The sequence below is a fragment of the Thrips palmi genome, unplaced genomic scaffold, assembly GCF_012932325.1.
Source record: "Thrips palmi isolate BJ-2018 unplaced genomic scaffold, TpBJ-2018v1 HiC_scaffold_16, whole genome shotgun sequence".
NCBI classification, from domain to species: Eukaryota; Metazoa; Arthropoda; class Insecta; order Thysanoptera; family Thripidae; genus Thrips; species Thrips palmi.
In genome coordinates, this window is record NW_023144625.1 from 13378470 (window position 1) to 13394287 (window position 15818).

The following is a 15818-nucleotide window of genomic DNA, read 5'->3' on the forward strand; positions in this document are numbered from 1 at the left end:
TTATCGGGTTATCGTTCTTCTGGCCCAACCGGGCTCTAGCCTTTACATTACCCGGCTTTCCCCAGGTGTCTTGCACCTCTGGCACTCTTTTTAAATCTGAGAGTCGCGGAAAACGTTCAGAGTACCAACTTATTTATCAAAATCACGTCTCAATGAAAAGGCTTGTTCTGCGACAAACATTGTGAATAAAACACTGTTTTGTGTTCTGTTTAGACAATTTTCTGTTGTGAAATCTGATTTTGTTGCACCTTGTTCATGTTTTAAATACAAATTTTGTGTTGGCTGTTCTGCGTAAGAGGTGCCGGGCGGGATCACAACAGAATGAAAATGTTCAAAGCGTGTGTGCATTGTCGTGTCTAATTTTCGCAACATTTGTCCGTTTACCGCTATGCCAATAGTTTTATTACCATGGCGCACTTTAATTTTGGCGCATGTGTCGTAGTTTTACTCAGTGCTGTTTTGGTGGACTCGTCAAAGCTGAATGTTCCAAGAGTCCTCCTTCCCCTATTCAATGATGTTTCTACCAATTTTACTCTAGAAGTCACTGATGGTGGCTGTTATAAGTGGTTAGTCGGATGCTTTATGTTGTTTATTACGCCATTTCAACGGTGCCATTTTCCGCTGCTGTCAGACTTGTCTCGATTGTACCTCGGTTGCAAAGGATCTGGCCACCCATAGACACTATAACCTACAAATTGTACATGCTAATTTTGGTAAAATGTACGACGCTCCTAATGTTCCTTTCTTTCCCGCTTGTTTCATTGTAGGACTCTGTCTCGTGAAGATGTAATTCAGCTAACCCCAGTAAATGTGCAGCCGGGCACTCAGTGCTCTACCCAAGTGCTGCTCTCACCCATCACCAAAGAAAGGAAACGGAACACTGTGGTTGTCTTTGCAGAAGAAGTTCGCTCTCGACAAATTATCCCCTGTGATGTAGATGTCGATGTCATTGACACCCTGCAAATTGTTACTAGGACCCGAGAACTATATGTTGAAGAAGCTCCTCAGCGGTTTGAAGTGAGCGCGTATGATGACCAAGGTAAACTTCAGGTTGAAAGGTGTCCTTTCAATGATATTTTGAAAAATATTTTATCTTGTCCTCCATTTTTTCATACTAATTCTTATGTGCTAACTGAAACATCTTGTCTTCTTAGGAAACCAGTTCACAACCCTCTTGGGGGTGGAAATGGATTGGGTTGTTTCTTCTGTCGGCACTAGTGGAATTGTAAGCTTCATGACTTTTAAAGAATCTCCTTATGATACCCCTCCTAGTGTTGCTCAATTTGATCAAATTGGTGTAAGAGGACATATTATACTATTGGAAGGAATCAAAACAGGAACTGCTAAGGTAAGGATATAATAAATTGCGTAGTTGGCAATTCAATTTAGATGTTTTAAAGATGGCTCATTGATTTGTGCTTGTTTTCAGGTGTCAGTCAAGCTTCCTCAAAAGGAATATGCTCATATTAATCCAGTTGAAGTCCAATTGATGGTTGTAGCCAATTTACTGATAGATCCAGCTGATGTGTACTTACTGCCGGGTGATACCATTAAGTATAGGATCCTTCAGGTAGTTAACTTATGAAACTACTGTTGAAATCATCTGTTCATTCCTTGTTTTATGACATCTGCGTTCCCTTTTCTGTAGATCCGCCATGGTAGAATCCATGAGATTCAACTTCCTTCTCAGCAGTATTATTTGGAGATTGAAGACAGTGAAATTGCCAGTATTGATTCTTATTCTTCAGAGGCACATGCTTTGGTTGTTGGTCGTACTAAAGTTTCTCTCCGTGACAAGAATGTTGACCCTAATGTGTCTGGAGTTCGAGTCCCTCAGGCCACTCTTAATGTTGCCCTCCCAGCTTTCATCCACCTTGTGTTATTGCCTCATCGTCATTGGTCAGTCCTTGTGGAGGACACTCACGCTATTACGGTTGAGGTATTTGATAGGTAAGGATAGTCAACATCTCTCTCAAATACTTTCTTTAAAGTGTCACTGGTGTTCATTTTATGATTATCATATCAGGTCCAATCACAAATTTTACATCAATGGCGGGCGAGTAGATGTAACTGTACCCAAGGAGCATTTTCTTGTTGAATCTACATCCTTAAATGGGACTTACAATGTAGGACGGGCAGTGAAACCTGGCACTGCTCGTGTTCAAGCAGTCTTGACAGGTGTTGTGTCTCCCAGTGGAACTGAATACCCTTTACTCGATAAGGTATCAACAGAAGAAGACATGCTCATTTATCCTAGGATGGAAATTCATCCCAAAAATGTTGTCTTGCCCTGGGACCCTCGTCTTCGGTCTAGGTAACCAGCAGCTCTCCAAAGGAACTTGAATTTTCACTTGTCTTTCAAACAAACAGTTTTCTTATTTTATTATTGTTATGTTGAAGGTATGAAGTGCCTCTAATTTGCAAGGGAGGAGATGGTGCTTTTATTTGGAGCAGTGGAAATACATCTGTAGCAACAGTTTCTGCTTCTGGATTGGTTCGCACTTTGACTCTTGGCCAGTCAACCATCACTGCTGTTATGTTGAACAACCCACATAATCAAGCCACATCTTCAGTCACTGTTCTTCCCCCTAGCAGACTAGCTATTTTAGGTATGCTCAAAACGTCCTTTTTCATCTTACTGCATCCTCTTCCTTGGGATGAGCATTTTGTTTTCATTTGTTTGATTTTGTTTGTTTTAGATGCAGGTCTTGAAGCTGAAATTGGAGCACCTATTTACCTACAAATAGCCATATTTGCTAAAGCAGTCTCTGATACGGAACAAATCCCATTCACAATGTGTCAGGACTTGCCTCTGACAGTGACAATTTCTGATGATAATTTTGTCCGAGAGGAGTCTTTGCAGGGTTCTCTCATAGATGGTGCTTGCACCATTGTTCCCATTTTAGGGAAATCGTTTGGGTCTGCAAGGGTAATTTTCAAATTTGGATATTGATGACCTCTAAATAGATAGTTTAGAAAACATTTTAACTCTTCAAATTACTTGTTCTTAAGGTAACTGTGTCATACCGGGAGGGTGACATTTTCCTGGAGGATAGCGCTATGGTGGCAGCGTTCCGCCCCCTGACAGTCCTCCATCCACCCTCTGCAGAGACCGTTCTGGCACTTGGAACCTCCAGGCAACTGGTCTTTGTGGGTGGCCCTCGGCCTTGGCCGGGCCGTGCGGCCGAACACGGAAAGAGCATGGCACAAGGAGATGCCAAAGCTAAGAAGGAACTTTTAGAGGTAAATACAAGGTGACTTTTTTGCAAGGCCTGTTAACACTGAGCTGAAAATGTTTGCAACTTTATTGCCTTTTCTTACAGATTGCAGAAATGCCCAATTTATCAACGGACATTCGGGACAGATATGTTTACACTATACTCTGCAGAGTTTTAGGAGAAACTAAAGTTACTCTCTCAGTGTTCAGTGAAGGAAGATCTGGAGAGAGAATTCAATCATCAGCTTCTGTAAGCAGTTTTGGTTCTTGTGGCATAAATGGATGAATCCAAATGAATCTACAACTATAATTTTTTTAAATATCTACCTTTATTCATTTATCAGGTTAAAGTGTTTTGTGCGAAACCGAGATTTGCATCCTTGAAAGCTGTTCTTCAAACTGATGAACATTCATCGTGTCCAATGAATGTGAATGCTGAACGAGTTGCTGTTCAAAGCTCTAGGGACTTGCAACTAGAACTTCAAGTGACTGATGTTCATGGCAGGGTTTTTGACAATGTATCTTCCATTCATATGGAATGGACAGCCAGCCCCAACAGTCTAAGCCAGTTTTCCAACAAGGATGGCACTTTTGCTGAGCATGTTGAAGAAAACGGACTCATTTTACCATTGCGATACTATCAGGTAACAGAGAATATTTTAGAAGGCAGTTTATCTTTGTTTTCTCTACAACTTTCTATATTTGTGATTTTTTTGAAACACAGATTGTACAACCATTCGGAGAAACAGGAGCTGTCGATGTCTCAGTTCGGTTGACTGGATACAGGTCAGCTGTGCTGCGACCTAAACAGATCACACCCGAGTGGCCTCCGTTTGGCATCAAAGGAGAAAAAGGCTCAGTTACTCCAGACATCAGAGCTTCTCTAAGCTTGCTTTTTGTAAGCGATACTCTAGTCTCCCCAAACCAAACCACACTCTTCAACCATCCTAATAGCCAATTAATTCTCCATGTAAGTACTTTTAATGGTATGGAAAAACATCAATGTCATGTGTGCAGATCTCAAATGTATTTTTGTCGTTGCTCACAGGTGAGTCAGGGGTCTGGATTCTTTGAACCGCAGCTAGAAAGTCAAGATGTAGCTAGTGTTCGTTACTTGGAACATTCCCAGACCCTAGAAGTTAGACCAATATCAACTGGTGTTACACGGTTTGGGTTAGTGGACTTATGTTTGCCGTCAAGGCCTGCAATAGTCTCCATCACAGTTGTCGGTGTTCATAGTCTAGTTCCTGATGTGGCAGACTACTTGCAAAGAGGAAAGCAAACATTGTGCACTGTTCATATCATGGACACTATGGGTAATCCCCTCCAAGTAAGTTATGCCATTAAGAAATTTATACAATAATGAATTTTGGAAGTGTCTTGTCTAATTGCATTCTGTGGGCCCGTAGCTCCCAGATTTGTCCCAGTTGGAACTGCGCCCTCAGTTGGAAGGCAGCTCTTTCTCTATTATTAGTATTAAGGAATACCAATCGGATCCCAATGTCGACAAGCTTTTGGGTGTGAAGGGACCGCCAGCACCAGGAGAATTCCGTTTCATAATTCAAGGGCTGACTCTTGGTGATGCCTCTCTTCATTTCACTACTGGCTATGGACCCTATGAAGTTCGCAGCCCCACTGTGTCCATTCAGGTGATTTTCGAAGATTGATCTTTAACTGAGTCATTCTGATCTGTTGGTTTTTATAATTATTAACATCCTCTTTTTCCTTCAGGTGTTTGACCCTCTTCGTCTCTACCCTCGTAACATGACCCTTTTGGTTGGAAGTCAAATGTCAGTGGGAGTGTCTGGTGGTCCCAGCCTGGGATTGCAACTGGAATTTTCAGTTTCTCGTTCTGGCTTTGTCCAAGTATCTGATTTAGGAACTGTCGTTGGAGAAAAAGTTGGATATACACAACTGACTGGCAGAGCGGTTGGTGTGAGCAAAGTTACTGGCAACAAAATTGTATTTTCTCAGGTTTGTTATTGCCTGTTTGATGATAACATTTTGGCTCACAGCTGAGCATTGTTGCTTACTTGATTTTGCTTTTACAGGACACAATTGATGTTCATGTGGTTCCTCTTACTGGTGTGCGCATTGAGTCTCCTTTGACTCGCCTTAAAGTTAATGCAATCATGCCTGTGTGGGCAAATGGACTTCCAGACCCTTTGAGCCCTCTAGTCCTCGGTACAACAAAACCAGCTTTGGCATTCGAATGGGATTTGTCTTCTCGAGAGGTAACTTGAGGATTTTTCTTGTGTCAATTGTGTCACTTGTGAGTGCTTAGAAAGGCACCTTTGCCTCCATTCTTTTTCAAATCTGGTCCTTACACAATGGTCTTCTTTCCAGGTTGCAGAAGTAATAGATGTCTTAGTGGACACAGGGATGGAGGTGACTGATGAGCAACGGATTTCAATCCGGATCAGAGCATTATCTCCTGGCAAAACAACTTTGTCTCTGTCTGTTTTCGCGCCGGCATCTATGACGGGCTCTGCTGCGGTGAGACTTGATTGCCTGAAATTTTGTTTTTCAGTTAGTTACGCCTAGTGTGTGGTTTAACTAAGTGTCCTCTGCCTTTGTTCTGAAGGGTGAACTCTTTGAAGAAACGCTCCAGCTGGAAATTTATGAAGAACTTCGACTCACTCAACCTCTCACAATAGCTGAGAAAGATTTCTCTGGACTTCTTATTGCACCAGAAACTCAAATGCAGCTTCGTTCAAACCGGGATGGATTATCAAGGGTCTCTTACAGGTATTACTTAATTTGTTACTAATTTTTTTTAATTTTTTTTTAAATTGGTAAATTTTCTTATCTTTCTTGTTCTACTGTTCTGTTTTTCTAGCTTGCAGGGTCACCCTACATCAACAAATGTGGATATGAATGTGCGTGATCCAAGCACTAATACTGCTTGGACTGAACAGAATTCAATTTTGACCCTTTCTAATAATGGCTTTTTGACAACTCACACTTCCACTGGAAGAGCTGCAGTTGTCATTTCATCAATTGATGAAACTAATGTTCGGCAATCTCTTGGGCTGAGTGTAGAGGTACAGAAATGTGCTTCTTTCAAATTATTTACTGAGTTTTATTCAGTGTTCTTCATGTCCTCCCATTATTATTATTTTCAGGTCAAACCTGTTCACTATATCATGACAACTGTGCGATCAACTCTGCACATATCTCCAGGTGTTCCAGCAAAAGCATTGCCCAAAGGACTTGAATTACAGTTGGAAGTCACGTATCATGACAATACTGGATCAGTTTTTGCTGCAACTCGATCAGATGTAAATGTCAGAGCTAGTCGTGCTGATTTGGTTCAAATGCGACGGCCTTCTGATGCTGATCAGCTGTCCAGTAACTCCACTTTCTTCTCAAATCTGGTTCACTCTGGCGAGACTGTTCTAAAAATTTCTGATAACTTAACACCATCCCAAGCATCAGATTACATAAAGCTACCCATTGAAGAATTTGTTTACCCACCTAAGGTATGCCTCCTTCTTTTATTCATAGAAATTAAGTTGCAAGTTTTATTGTTGTCTTATTTTATTAATTGATTTCTTTCAGTCCAAAGTTGCTGTTGGAGATTATGTATGCTTTTCTATGCCCCTGGAGTTACCAACTGGGGAATCTGGCCTGTGGTCCTCAGACAACTCGCAGATTTTGTCTGTAGATCATGATTCTGGTCTGGGCCGAGCTCGCGTTCCCGGTGGACCTGTGTATGTAAAATATCATCTTGCCGGCCATGTTGTCTCAAGCACAGAAATTGAAGTGAGCCCCATATCATCGGTAAGTGTTATCTAAATTGTCAGCAAACCATTTGCACTGAGAAATTTGCATGCACTATAAATTCTTGTCTTATATTTTCCAGATGGCCTTTGTCAATAACCTGGGTAGTCCTCTGTTCTGTGGAGATACCCACCCAGAGGAGGTGTACAGAGTAGATTTGATATTGTACAGCGAGAGCGATGACACAAAATCGAGTAATGTGCTTGTTAAAAACAAGGAGGCCAGTTGCCTGCAGCCTGGCGTCGTCTCTCCATCTTCGTTCCCTTTCACTTGTGAGGCGAGGTTCAATAGCCCTGGCATCCAAATGCAGATTTCGGATGTGTTCAAAATTCAACCTGTGTTTGATTCTTCTTCTGGTAATTTTTTTTTTTAATTTTGCTTTTGTTTGGTTAGTTATGTTCCTTGCCCGGATTAATTTGCTCCCCTGTGCCGTAGGTCGCTATGCCTGTGAGTTGAGGCCCATCGGCCGGTCTTCGGAAGTGAGTCAACTCAGGACGAACGTGACACTGCGAGCGCGCGCCGCGTCCTGGGCCGGCGACGCCGCGTCCGCGCCCCTGGTGCTGCCCTTCATGCCGGCCTTCCATCTGGAGACGCAGGACGTGGTCCTTCCCGGCGGCGCGCCCGGCAAACTCGAGATCAGGGCTGTGCCGGAGGTCATTGCGCAGTTGCAGGTAGTTCGACTCGTTGGAAACACGACATGAGCATCACTCCTCGTTTAAACATACTTGTTTCTCAATCCTTGCTTGTGAAACTTTGTTTTTAAAGGTTCTCCCCATTGATGATGGATTGATCTATGTATCCGGACCGCAATACAACACTGAATTCAGTGTTGAGTATCAAATCAGTTTGACAAGCAAATTTTGGAGTAGTGCTGCTGTGAATGAAATTCAATACATTAATGTGATATCTCTCCTCACCAACCAAACGGCAAAGGTATAGTGTTGTTCTATTTTTGGTCATCTTCAGTTTTATGGTATGTCTCATGCCAATTTGAAATTATCTTGTAATTTATGCTGTTAACAGGTTGCAGTGAAACTACGTTTGGATCCAGATCAGTGGGGTGCTCCATGCATGGTGGCTCCAGTCAGCTCTTTAGTTGACATAGCATATTCAAATCGACACTTACTCATTATGGTGTCATCAATATTTGTAGTGTCGCTTGGCACTTTGTACATTTATGTTGCATTTGTTCAGCCCAACATGAGAACACCAGCTCAACCATTCCTTCAATCAGGTAAATTATTGTTCTTTTCTTTCTGTTTGTTTGCAAGGGCAACATGTTAATATATTTTTTTAAAATCAATGTATTTTTTTAAATTATCAGGCCCTGTTCATGGTCACTCTCCTGGCATACAGACTTTCTTATCGCCAAGAATGTCACCCAACAACACGTCACTAATTCGGTCTAGTCCTTTTGCTGAAACTGAGCCTGTGTATGGGGATCCACGTTTGTATTACAGCAGCCCTCGCCAACGTAATCTGTCACCTGAATATCAATGATGGCTCTCATAGAGTTTCTACATTTGAAGTTGTCTAGTCAGGGATGCTTCATGAGCGGAGTTGATTTGAAGGAGGACTGATCTGAAGCTTGAGCTTTGTTCACTTCCCCAGACTCACAGCCTTTATTTTTCAATTCTGTTTTCCTTTTTTTAATTATTTATGATGTAACAAGAAATATCTTCTTTTGATTTCAAACCAACATGATCACAAGGGTGGAGTGAAACAAGCGCTTATTGCATATTGACTTGACAATGTCCTGACTATATTTCAAGTGTTCCTGGCTGTGCCATGTTTTATTATTTTATGAGAACGCAGGAGTGATTTTTTAATTTTTTTGGGAAAAAAAAATTTGCGACTTTGTGTTATCTGTTACTGCTTACTGTTGTGATAGTATCATAATAATTGTAACAATTGAAGTTTGTGACTGGCATTTGTAATTCTGTCTTTTCTTTCGGCTTGAAGATACACAACGTGCATAATCATTCTAATCATAGGTAAATTGTGCACTATTTGTATAATGTTTCTATTTTTTTTTCTGAGTCTGTTGGCAGAGTTGAACTGCATTTGGCTTTTTAAATGTGGTTTCACATTTTCTACCCATTTCTATCCTTATTAAATTTCACACAAGTAAGCCTGAGCTGTGTTAAAAGTACATGTTTTCCATATTCTATTTTACAATTCTAAGGCTATTTATGTACTGTTGGACTGATATTGTAAGAATAGAAACTAGAAGAGGAGATGCTTCCTATCGCCTACAGAATTGAAATCTCAGGTTTTCCTTGTAGGGATTGTGTTGTGTGCATGTTACCTACTGCGATAAATGGTTTTGGTCATCAAATTTAGTTTTGTTAATATTCTTTTTGTTTGAGTTTAAGTGTTAGCACAAAGTAAGCCAGTGTTTTGTAAATGAATGGGATCAACAAATTTTGTCTTTGCCTTGATAATGTACTTAAATATTAATTTATTAGCTAAGCTGTCTGCCGCTAAGTTAGTTTTGTTAAGTGACATGAAACACAATTTTTTAATGATTTTAGACACTTTTTCATTGGAGTCTTAGAAGACTCTGAAAATGTTTAAAATACTTCAAACGATTTTGTACTCCTCTATATGTGTAAATAGTTAAAGTGAAGAAAGATTCATCACACTTGACCTTTGCTCAAATGTACCTGGAAATAATGTCAATAAAAAATTTCTTCCAAAGTAACTTTGTTTCAATTCTTGACCCTTCGTCCACTGCCTCTTCACCACATCAGAACTCAATTAGCGTCAGGGAACAAGTCATTTTTTTATCACCATTGTTACACCGCGCCAAACAAATGCAGGGGCTATTAGAGGTGGTGGGCTCATTGAAACTTTTTTATCAGCAGAAGACATATATAATCACATAATTTATTGGCAAGCCTATCACAGTTTCACAAAATTTGTTTTCATCCAGCTGCTTTTGGGACAGTCGTTCGCACAGTGTCCACTGGAGTTTGAAGCGCCGCTCGCTGCTCGACCCGGTCGAGTGCATCGACGCGTATAGGCGAGCCAGCGAGCCCCAGTGAGCTGGATCCGATTGGAGCTAACACGCCCAATCAGCGGCCGGGGCCGGCAAGCGGGGTGCGAGGGAGACAGAGAGATAGGCCTCGTCGTCGCCCTCAGCGTCGGCGGTAGTAGCCGCCGTAGCCGCCGTACCCACCTCCGTAACCACCCCCGAAGCCAGCGCCGACTCCGACGCCCACACCGACGCCGACGCCGAAGCCTGCGCCCACACCGACGCTGCCGTAGTGGTGGCGGTGGTAGTAGCGACGGTGGTAGTACGGGCCGTAGTAGTCGTAGTCGTCGTAGTAGTAGGCCTGGCAGGACGTCAGCACGGTCAGGGCCAGCACGGCGGCGGCCAGGACCAGGGCGGTGCGCTGCGAGACGGTAAGGGGCGTGATAACGGAATGTCTTCCATGATCCTTCGCTTCGTCTGCACGAGTCAGTGCAAACGAAGATCGGATGCTACGACGGCCGCAACGGCCCAGACGTCCAGAAGACACTCACCACGGAAGACGACATGGCCGGCGGACGAGCTGCAGTCGAGTGTTGACGCTGCAGGGGCGGTGCCATCATTTATACTGACCGATGTCCGGCGAGGCCGGCAGAGCGACAGAGAGCGAGATAGCGAAGGGATGCGGTAAACAAGGCTGAAAGGAGGCCGACAACAAAGACAGGACGAGCGGCGCCGCGCCGAATGGAAAGGAATAAATGAAACGGCTTGGAGGAAAATTTTGGCCAGGTGCAACGTCTTGGAGGCCTCCGGGGGCATGCCGAAGGAGGTGAACGCTCCCTGGAGCTGGAGCCTAAGTAGCATCGCGGGGAAAAATCCCTGATTCCGCAGGGGCAAGGTAGGCCGCCGTCTCCACAGGGGTGCGTTGCGGGCCTGTCCGCTGGCCTACCTGCCAGGCGCTACAGACTGCCGATCGCGGTGGCTTCTTTCGTACTCGCCCTGAGTTTATGTCGTTCTACGACTGGTCCCACAGCCTCCCAAGTTCAAGTCCATAGACAACCGCCCTGAACGACGGCATCGTCCAGCGGGTTGCCTACCCTGCCATTACCATTTCCAGTGGGCCCTCCACTTCAGGCCGACTCATTCCGTAGAGTCGTGTCTTTCCGTCGCACTGCCCTCCTCCTTCTCGCTGGGCGTCTCGTGCGAGAGAGACAGAGTAACGAGGTGCTGTGTGGAATCACTCCGCACCACGGTGCACGGCGTGTCGAGCGCGAGCCCAATGGTACTTACGCGGTCACAAACAACAACACCGCCAGGGGGGCCCAACGTACAAACGCTCCGGATTCGTCATTTCGCATCGCGCTCCAGGAACATCCATCAAAAGCGGTGCGGAGTCATGCTGGAGGAAAACACCCGAGTGAAGTGGAAAAGGGCCGAGACGGCCGAGACGGAGGCGTCTAGGAGAGGAAGATTCCCGGTGCAGCCTCGCATCTTTGTCCTTTCTCGATCTGCGCGGTGCCAACGGGCTTCTTTGGGCCAGAAAGTCCGGCTGTCCGACAGCGAGACCGCGTCCGTTCGTCTCCGTCTAGGCGATGACGCGACGGCCGCGGGAGGAGCGCGGCGCGGAGGCTGAGTCATGGAGTCATGGAGAAGCGCAGCGCTAAAGTTCAAACGCGCGCGCCGGCCGGCAGGGGGCGCCACCGCGGCCCGATTTCTCATACCAACCGCGCGGTGGTGTGCTAGAAAGATGAGAAGTTGTTAGTTGTTGTTTCGGGCCGTTTCTGCTGTGATCGTTATTTTCACGTCATGCATTAGTCCATGAATTGGTAATTGAATCGATGTCCTTTCCCTTTTGTGACAGTTTTCGGCGAACCTAGAGGCCGGGCAGCGACAACTTGTCGAGTCGCGGGGAAGCTGCTGACTAGGATTTGCTCTTGACCCTCGTCAGATAATTGCTCTAATCCGCTGACGCGCACTGAGACCCCTAGAGTAGAGCCGAGCCGTGTGGTCGCGGTTGTGGTTTACACGCGAATGTGGAGTGGACAAGCAGACGACGGACGCAGAAGAGGAGAGACCTTCAACTGTAGTCGTTTTCATGCGTGTTTCCGACGCGTTTTCGTGACGAATATTCAAAGTGAAAGCAAAGGACAGCATGACACGAGACTCGCTAGCCGTTGACGAGGTTCCGGAGAAAAGGTATTGCATTTTCGGCACCCTGCTAGATTCGAAAATCCGTCACTTTGTCAGCCCAGCCATCTTCAAAATCATGATGACGAACGTTGCGCAATGGTTGCCACACACTATGTCTGTATCTGTCTATCTGTCTTGTTTGCTTGCATCCTGAAGGACTATTTTCTGTTATCAGTTATCTATTTGTCAAATAACCTTCAACCCCGTTTTGCCCGTTTCGCCATAACCTTCACTGATTTAAAGTAAATTGTGAACTGTTCCACTACTCACTATTGTTTTCGTTTGGAGGTGGTGTCACTTCTTGTGTAGAATTAACCTTTGTTGTTCATGCTTGTTTGTAACACTCGTCTGTGTCAGTTGCTCCAAGTGCCAATATTTCTCACTCTGGAGTTCACATTTTCATCATGAATTTTCTTGCTTTCATACAGGCAGCTTGTGGAGCACAATTCAATATTTTCAAAACTCAGGTAATTTATCTATCTGGTACAATCCATACGTTATTAACAATATTAAAATGGATCTGCTTTCATCCCTTCCCGATCTTTGCTGTGGTTCTTCTTTGCTCTGTTTCTGTCATCTTACTCTTACAAATTTTTATCAATTATGAATCTGCTGTCCCTTATTTTTCTGTATCTTTATGGTTCTTCTTTTAACTACAATTAATCCTCTTCCTTTGCAGAAACTGGGTTTTGAGCTGGTTCCAGTGGACTCCAATGTCGCTGTCAGCCCTTAGAACTGCAGAAAAGAAGATCCTGTCATGTAGGTGATCTTTAACCAAACTAAAACTGCATCAACCCAAAATTTTTATTCCATTTTATAAAATTTCATTATATTATTATTTATAGGTCTGAAAACGGCATATCGAGGGTGGTATGTAGATATTGGACCGGCTGTTGGGGCTTCTGACAAAATATGGACCATCTCCTTGAATGAAGATTCGCCTAAAACTCCCATCTTACTTCTGCATGGCCTAGGAGCTGGAGTGGCACTGTGGTGCCTTAATCTGGACCATATAGCAGCTTCTAGGCCAGTGTATGCTATTGATCTACTAGGTTTGTATCTTTCGTTCTTCTTTCTACTGGCTTCAAGAATTTTACATAATTGTGCTTGCTGGAATCTCAATTGAACTCTCTCATTCAGGTTTTGGCCGCAGTTCTCGACCTAAATTTAGTTCTGATCCTTTGGAGGCAGAAGGACAGTTGGTTAAGTCGGTTGAAGAATGGCGCAAGGAAATGCAACTGGAGAAAATGGTTGTATTGGGGCACAGTATGGGTGGCTTTTTGGCTGCTTCTTATGCCATTAAGTACCCCGACAGGTAAGCTTGCACTATGCAGAATGTTTTTTTTTGTAATCTTCGCTAAATCAAAAATCACTAATATGTAACCATAATATCAGAGTGAGTCATCTTATTCTGGCTGATCCATGGGGCTTCCCAGAGTGTCCCAAAGAATACAAAAGCAATGTGCCAACCTTGTACAGAGTGATTGGCTCTGTATTGACCCGAATGAATCCACTTTGGGCAGTGCGATTTGCAGGACCCTTTGGTAGGTGTCTCATTTTATTTGTCCTTTTCCTTTTTTTGAAAAATTATTATGAACACTAGACTAATAAGATTTTCACCCTAACTTAGGACAAAGCCTTATTGAAAAAGTTCGACCAGATATCATGAAGAAATTTTCTTCTGTATTGGATGACAAAGATGGTCAAAGTATTATTTCTCAATACATTTTCCAGTGCAATGCTCAAACTCCTACGTAAGTTACTTCAGGAAAAAATCCAAAACCTAGCACATTTTTCCCTTTAAAAAGAACTTTCTTTAATTGTTGTTGTTTTTTTCTGCTAGTGGAGAAAGCGCATTTCATGCCATGATGGTTGGCTTTGGATGGGCTAAACATCCAATGGTTCACAGAATTCATGAGTTGCGAGCTGATGTACCAATGACACTTGTGTATGGATCACGCTCATGGGTTGACAACACTAACAGCCATATTATCAAGGAAAAGAGGCCCAATTCATTTGTCAATGTGCAGGTAAAGTGGTCTCAATTTTGCATAATGTATTGGTCAACTCTTTTTCCGCATCAGCCATGAGCTTTGCATTCTAAAACTGTCTTGTTTTTTTATTTTAGATAATTTCTGGAGCTGGACACCATGTGTATGCAGACAAAAGTGATGTTTTTAATAATCATGTAGAAAGAGCGTGTCAAATGGCAGATGATCCTTCAATCATGCTGTCCAAAGCAGCCCTTGAGGAGAAGGAATCTACTGAGAGTCAGCCTAGCAAGGAGCCAAGTGAAAAAAAAGATGATTAATACCGACCTAATCTATCTTAAAATATGAATACATCAGGAAGGTCTCTTCTTATGTATTCTGTAAAGAAAGGTTGTGATATTTCTGTTTAACTTCTGTGATGTGACAATTGTCAGTTAAACGTTAAGATAAATTCATTATATACTGAAGAGTTAATGCATCATCAATTTCAGATGACAGTCAGTTGACAGTGCCCCTGGTGTTTATAGTGAATACCTCTGGCAATAGTTTTTGATCAATTTTATGTTCCTAGAAACAGGGAGGTGAAGACCAGGTTGCCAAACTTGGTTTTCACTGTATATTATTATGCTTAATAATTTCTACGATCTATGCCTATATCCTGTCATTTAATGCACACTGTTATCAACTTTGAAACTGCTGGTGTTCATGATCACAATACTTTTCTTTGATGTCTTCAAAGGTAAGGTTTATTGTTGTCTGGTGATGAACTTTAAATGCAGAAGAATATTTCATCACCCATTTGTTAAAGTTGTATTTTTTTGATGTTGATTTTAATAATTTAAACTATCTACTTAAGACCCTTCTTGTTCAATGTGCTCACTTTTTGTGTTGCCTGAGCTTTATTAACAGTCTGCCCCATTTCCTTAAACAATGTTCCTTAATAGTATTTCTCATCATTTTCAATTTATTCTAAGAAGGTATTCGACAGATTTGTGATTGGGTCACACTATCTGTGAATTGGCTTAGTATATATTTGGGAATCATAGTGGAGAGCTAATAATATCTATGCACTGTGATATAAACCATGAATATATTGTCGTTATTTTGCATATAAATAGGTAAATTATAAAAAAAATCTTGTTAATTGTTAATTATAGGGCTGTTCTCTTGTCTGTATTCCAAGGAAACTCAAAGAAAATCACGAGTCCCTAGTACTTTTACTTCACCATGTTCCACATTCTTTGACTATGTGACAACAGACTCCATTAGTCATAAGTATTTTATTACAGTTGACTTGTTATGTGACGAGTAGGTCTAACTGTTGCTGGTCTGTCAATGCATTGCTTCAAAGGAAGTTCAGGTTGGGGCCAAGTCACTTTTGCTGGGCAATTAAAATTTTGCAGCTTGTATGTGCTTTAGTACAGGGTCCAGAGCTTATATTGCCATCTGTGTTAAGTCCTTGTTACCACTTACTATAAACTTTTTTTTTTGTCCTCTTTGTGTATGTGCACCGTTATTGTTTTATATTAAAGAAAATGCAAATCAAATTTTGGTTTCCCACGTGTTTTCTCTACTACCCTTGTGGAAGAATGCTATGCAGCAATACTTTCCTCTGGTCCCACAGATGTTGGACACAATCTTGCAAAAAAATGATAAAGCGGCA

The 15818-nt window shown here is 42.7% G+C and overlaps 3 protein-coding genes across 7 annotated transcripts; 2 read left to right on the forward strand and 1 right to left on the reverse strand.

Annotated features, from left to right (window-relative positions):
• The first annotated feature begins 303 nt into the window (after nucleotides 1–303).
• Nucleotides 304–9704, forward strand: LOC117642731 (nuclear pore membrane glycoprotein 210). The gene is made up of 26 exons (XM_034381215.1): nucleotides 304–566; nucleotides 768–1039; nucleotides 1155–1348; nucleotides 1430–1570; nucleotides 1649–1950; nucleotides 2027–2314; nucleotides 2401–2609; nucleotides 2700–2929; nucleotides 3013–3243; nucleotides 3324–3467; nucleotides 3562–3861; nucleotides 3942–4187; nucleotides 4266–4547; nucleotides 4627–4866; nucleotides 4949–5191; nucleotides 5269–5451; nucleotides 5564–5713; nucleotides 5802–5965; nucleotides 6057–6261; nucleotides 6343–6699; nucleotides 6779–7000; nucleotides 7083–7356; nucleotides 7436–7671; nucleotides 7766–7933; nucleotides 8024–8234; nucleotides 8325–9704. Exons 1-26 carry the CDS (start codon nucleotides 409–411, stop codon nucleotides 8498–8500), a joined length of 5826 nt encoding a protein of 1941 aa, XP_034237106.1. The 5' UTR covers nucleotides 304–408; the 3' UTR covers nucleotides 8501–9704.
• A 156-nt stretch (nucleotides 9705–9860) lies between these two features.
• Nucleotides 9861–11708, reverse strand: LOC117642736 (glycine-rich protein 3-like). Its single transcript, XM_034381226.1, has 2 exons — nucleotides 10529–11708; nucleotides 9861–10398 (listed from the first exon to the last, which is right to left on the reverse strand). The coding sequence occupies exons 1-2, from the start codon at nucleotides 10595–10597 to the stop codon at nucleotides 10141–10143; spliced, it is 327 nt and encodes a 108-aa protein (XP_034237117.1). The 5' UTR covers nucleotides 10598–11708; the 3' UTR covers nucleotides 9861–10140.
• On the forward strand, nucleotides 11709–15702 carry LOC117642735 ((Lyso)-N-acylphosphatidylethanolamine lipase). 5 transcript variants are annotated; one of them, XM_034381222.1, is made up of 11 exons: nucleotides 11709–11800; nucleotides 11968–11981; nucleotides 12016–12170; nucleotides 12593–12631; nucleotides 12844–12923; nucleotides 13010–13216; nucleotides 13305–13479; nucleotides 13560–13708; nucleotides 13795–13918; nucleotides 14008–14194; nucleotides 14293–15702. In XM_034381222.1, the coding sequence occupies exons 3-11, from the start codon at nucleotides 12127–12129 to the stop codon at nucleotides 14473–14475; spliced, it is 1188 nt and encodes a 395-aa protein (XP_034237113.1). In that variant the 5' UTR covers nucleotides 11709–11800; nucleotides 11968–11981; nucleotides 12016–12126; the 3' UTR covers nucleotides 14476–15702. The 5 variants fall into 5 exon arrangements, with proteins under 5 accessions (XP_034237113.1, XP_034237115.1, XP_034237112.1 ...); XM_034381221.1 differs by lacking the exon at nucleotides 11709–11800 and having other exon boundaries at nucleotides 11926–11981; XM_034381224.1 differs by lacking the exons at nucleotides 11968–11981; nucleotides 12016–12170 and having other exon boundaries at nucleotides 11713–11800.
• The last annotated feature ends 116 nt before the right edge of the window (nucleotides 15703–15818 follow it).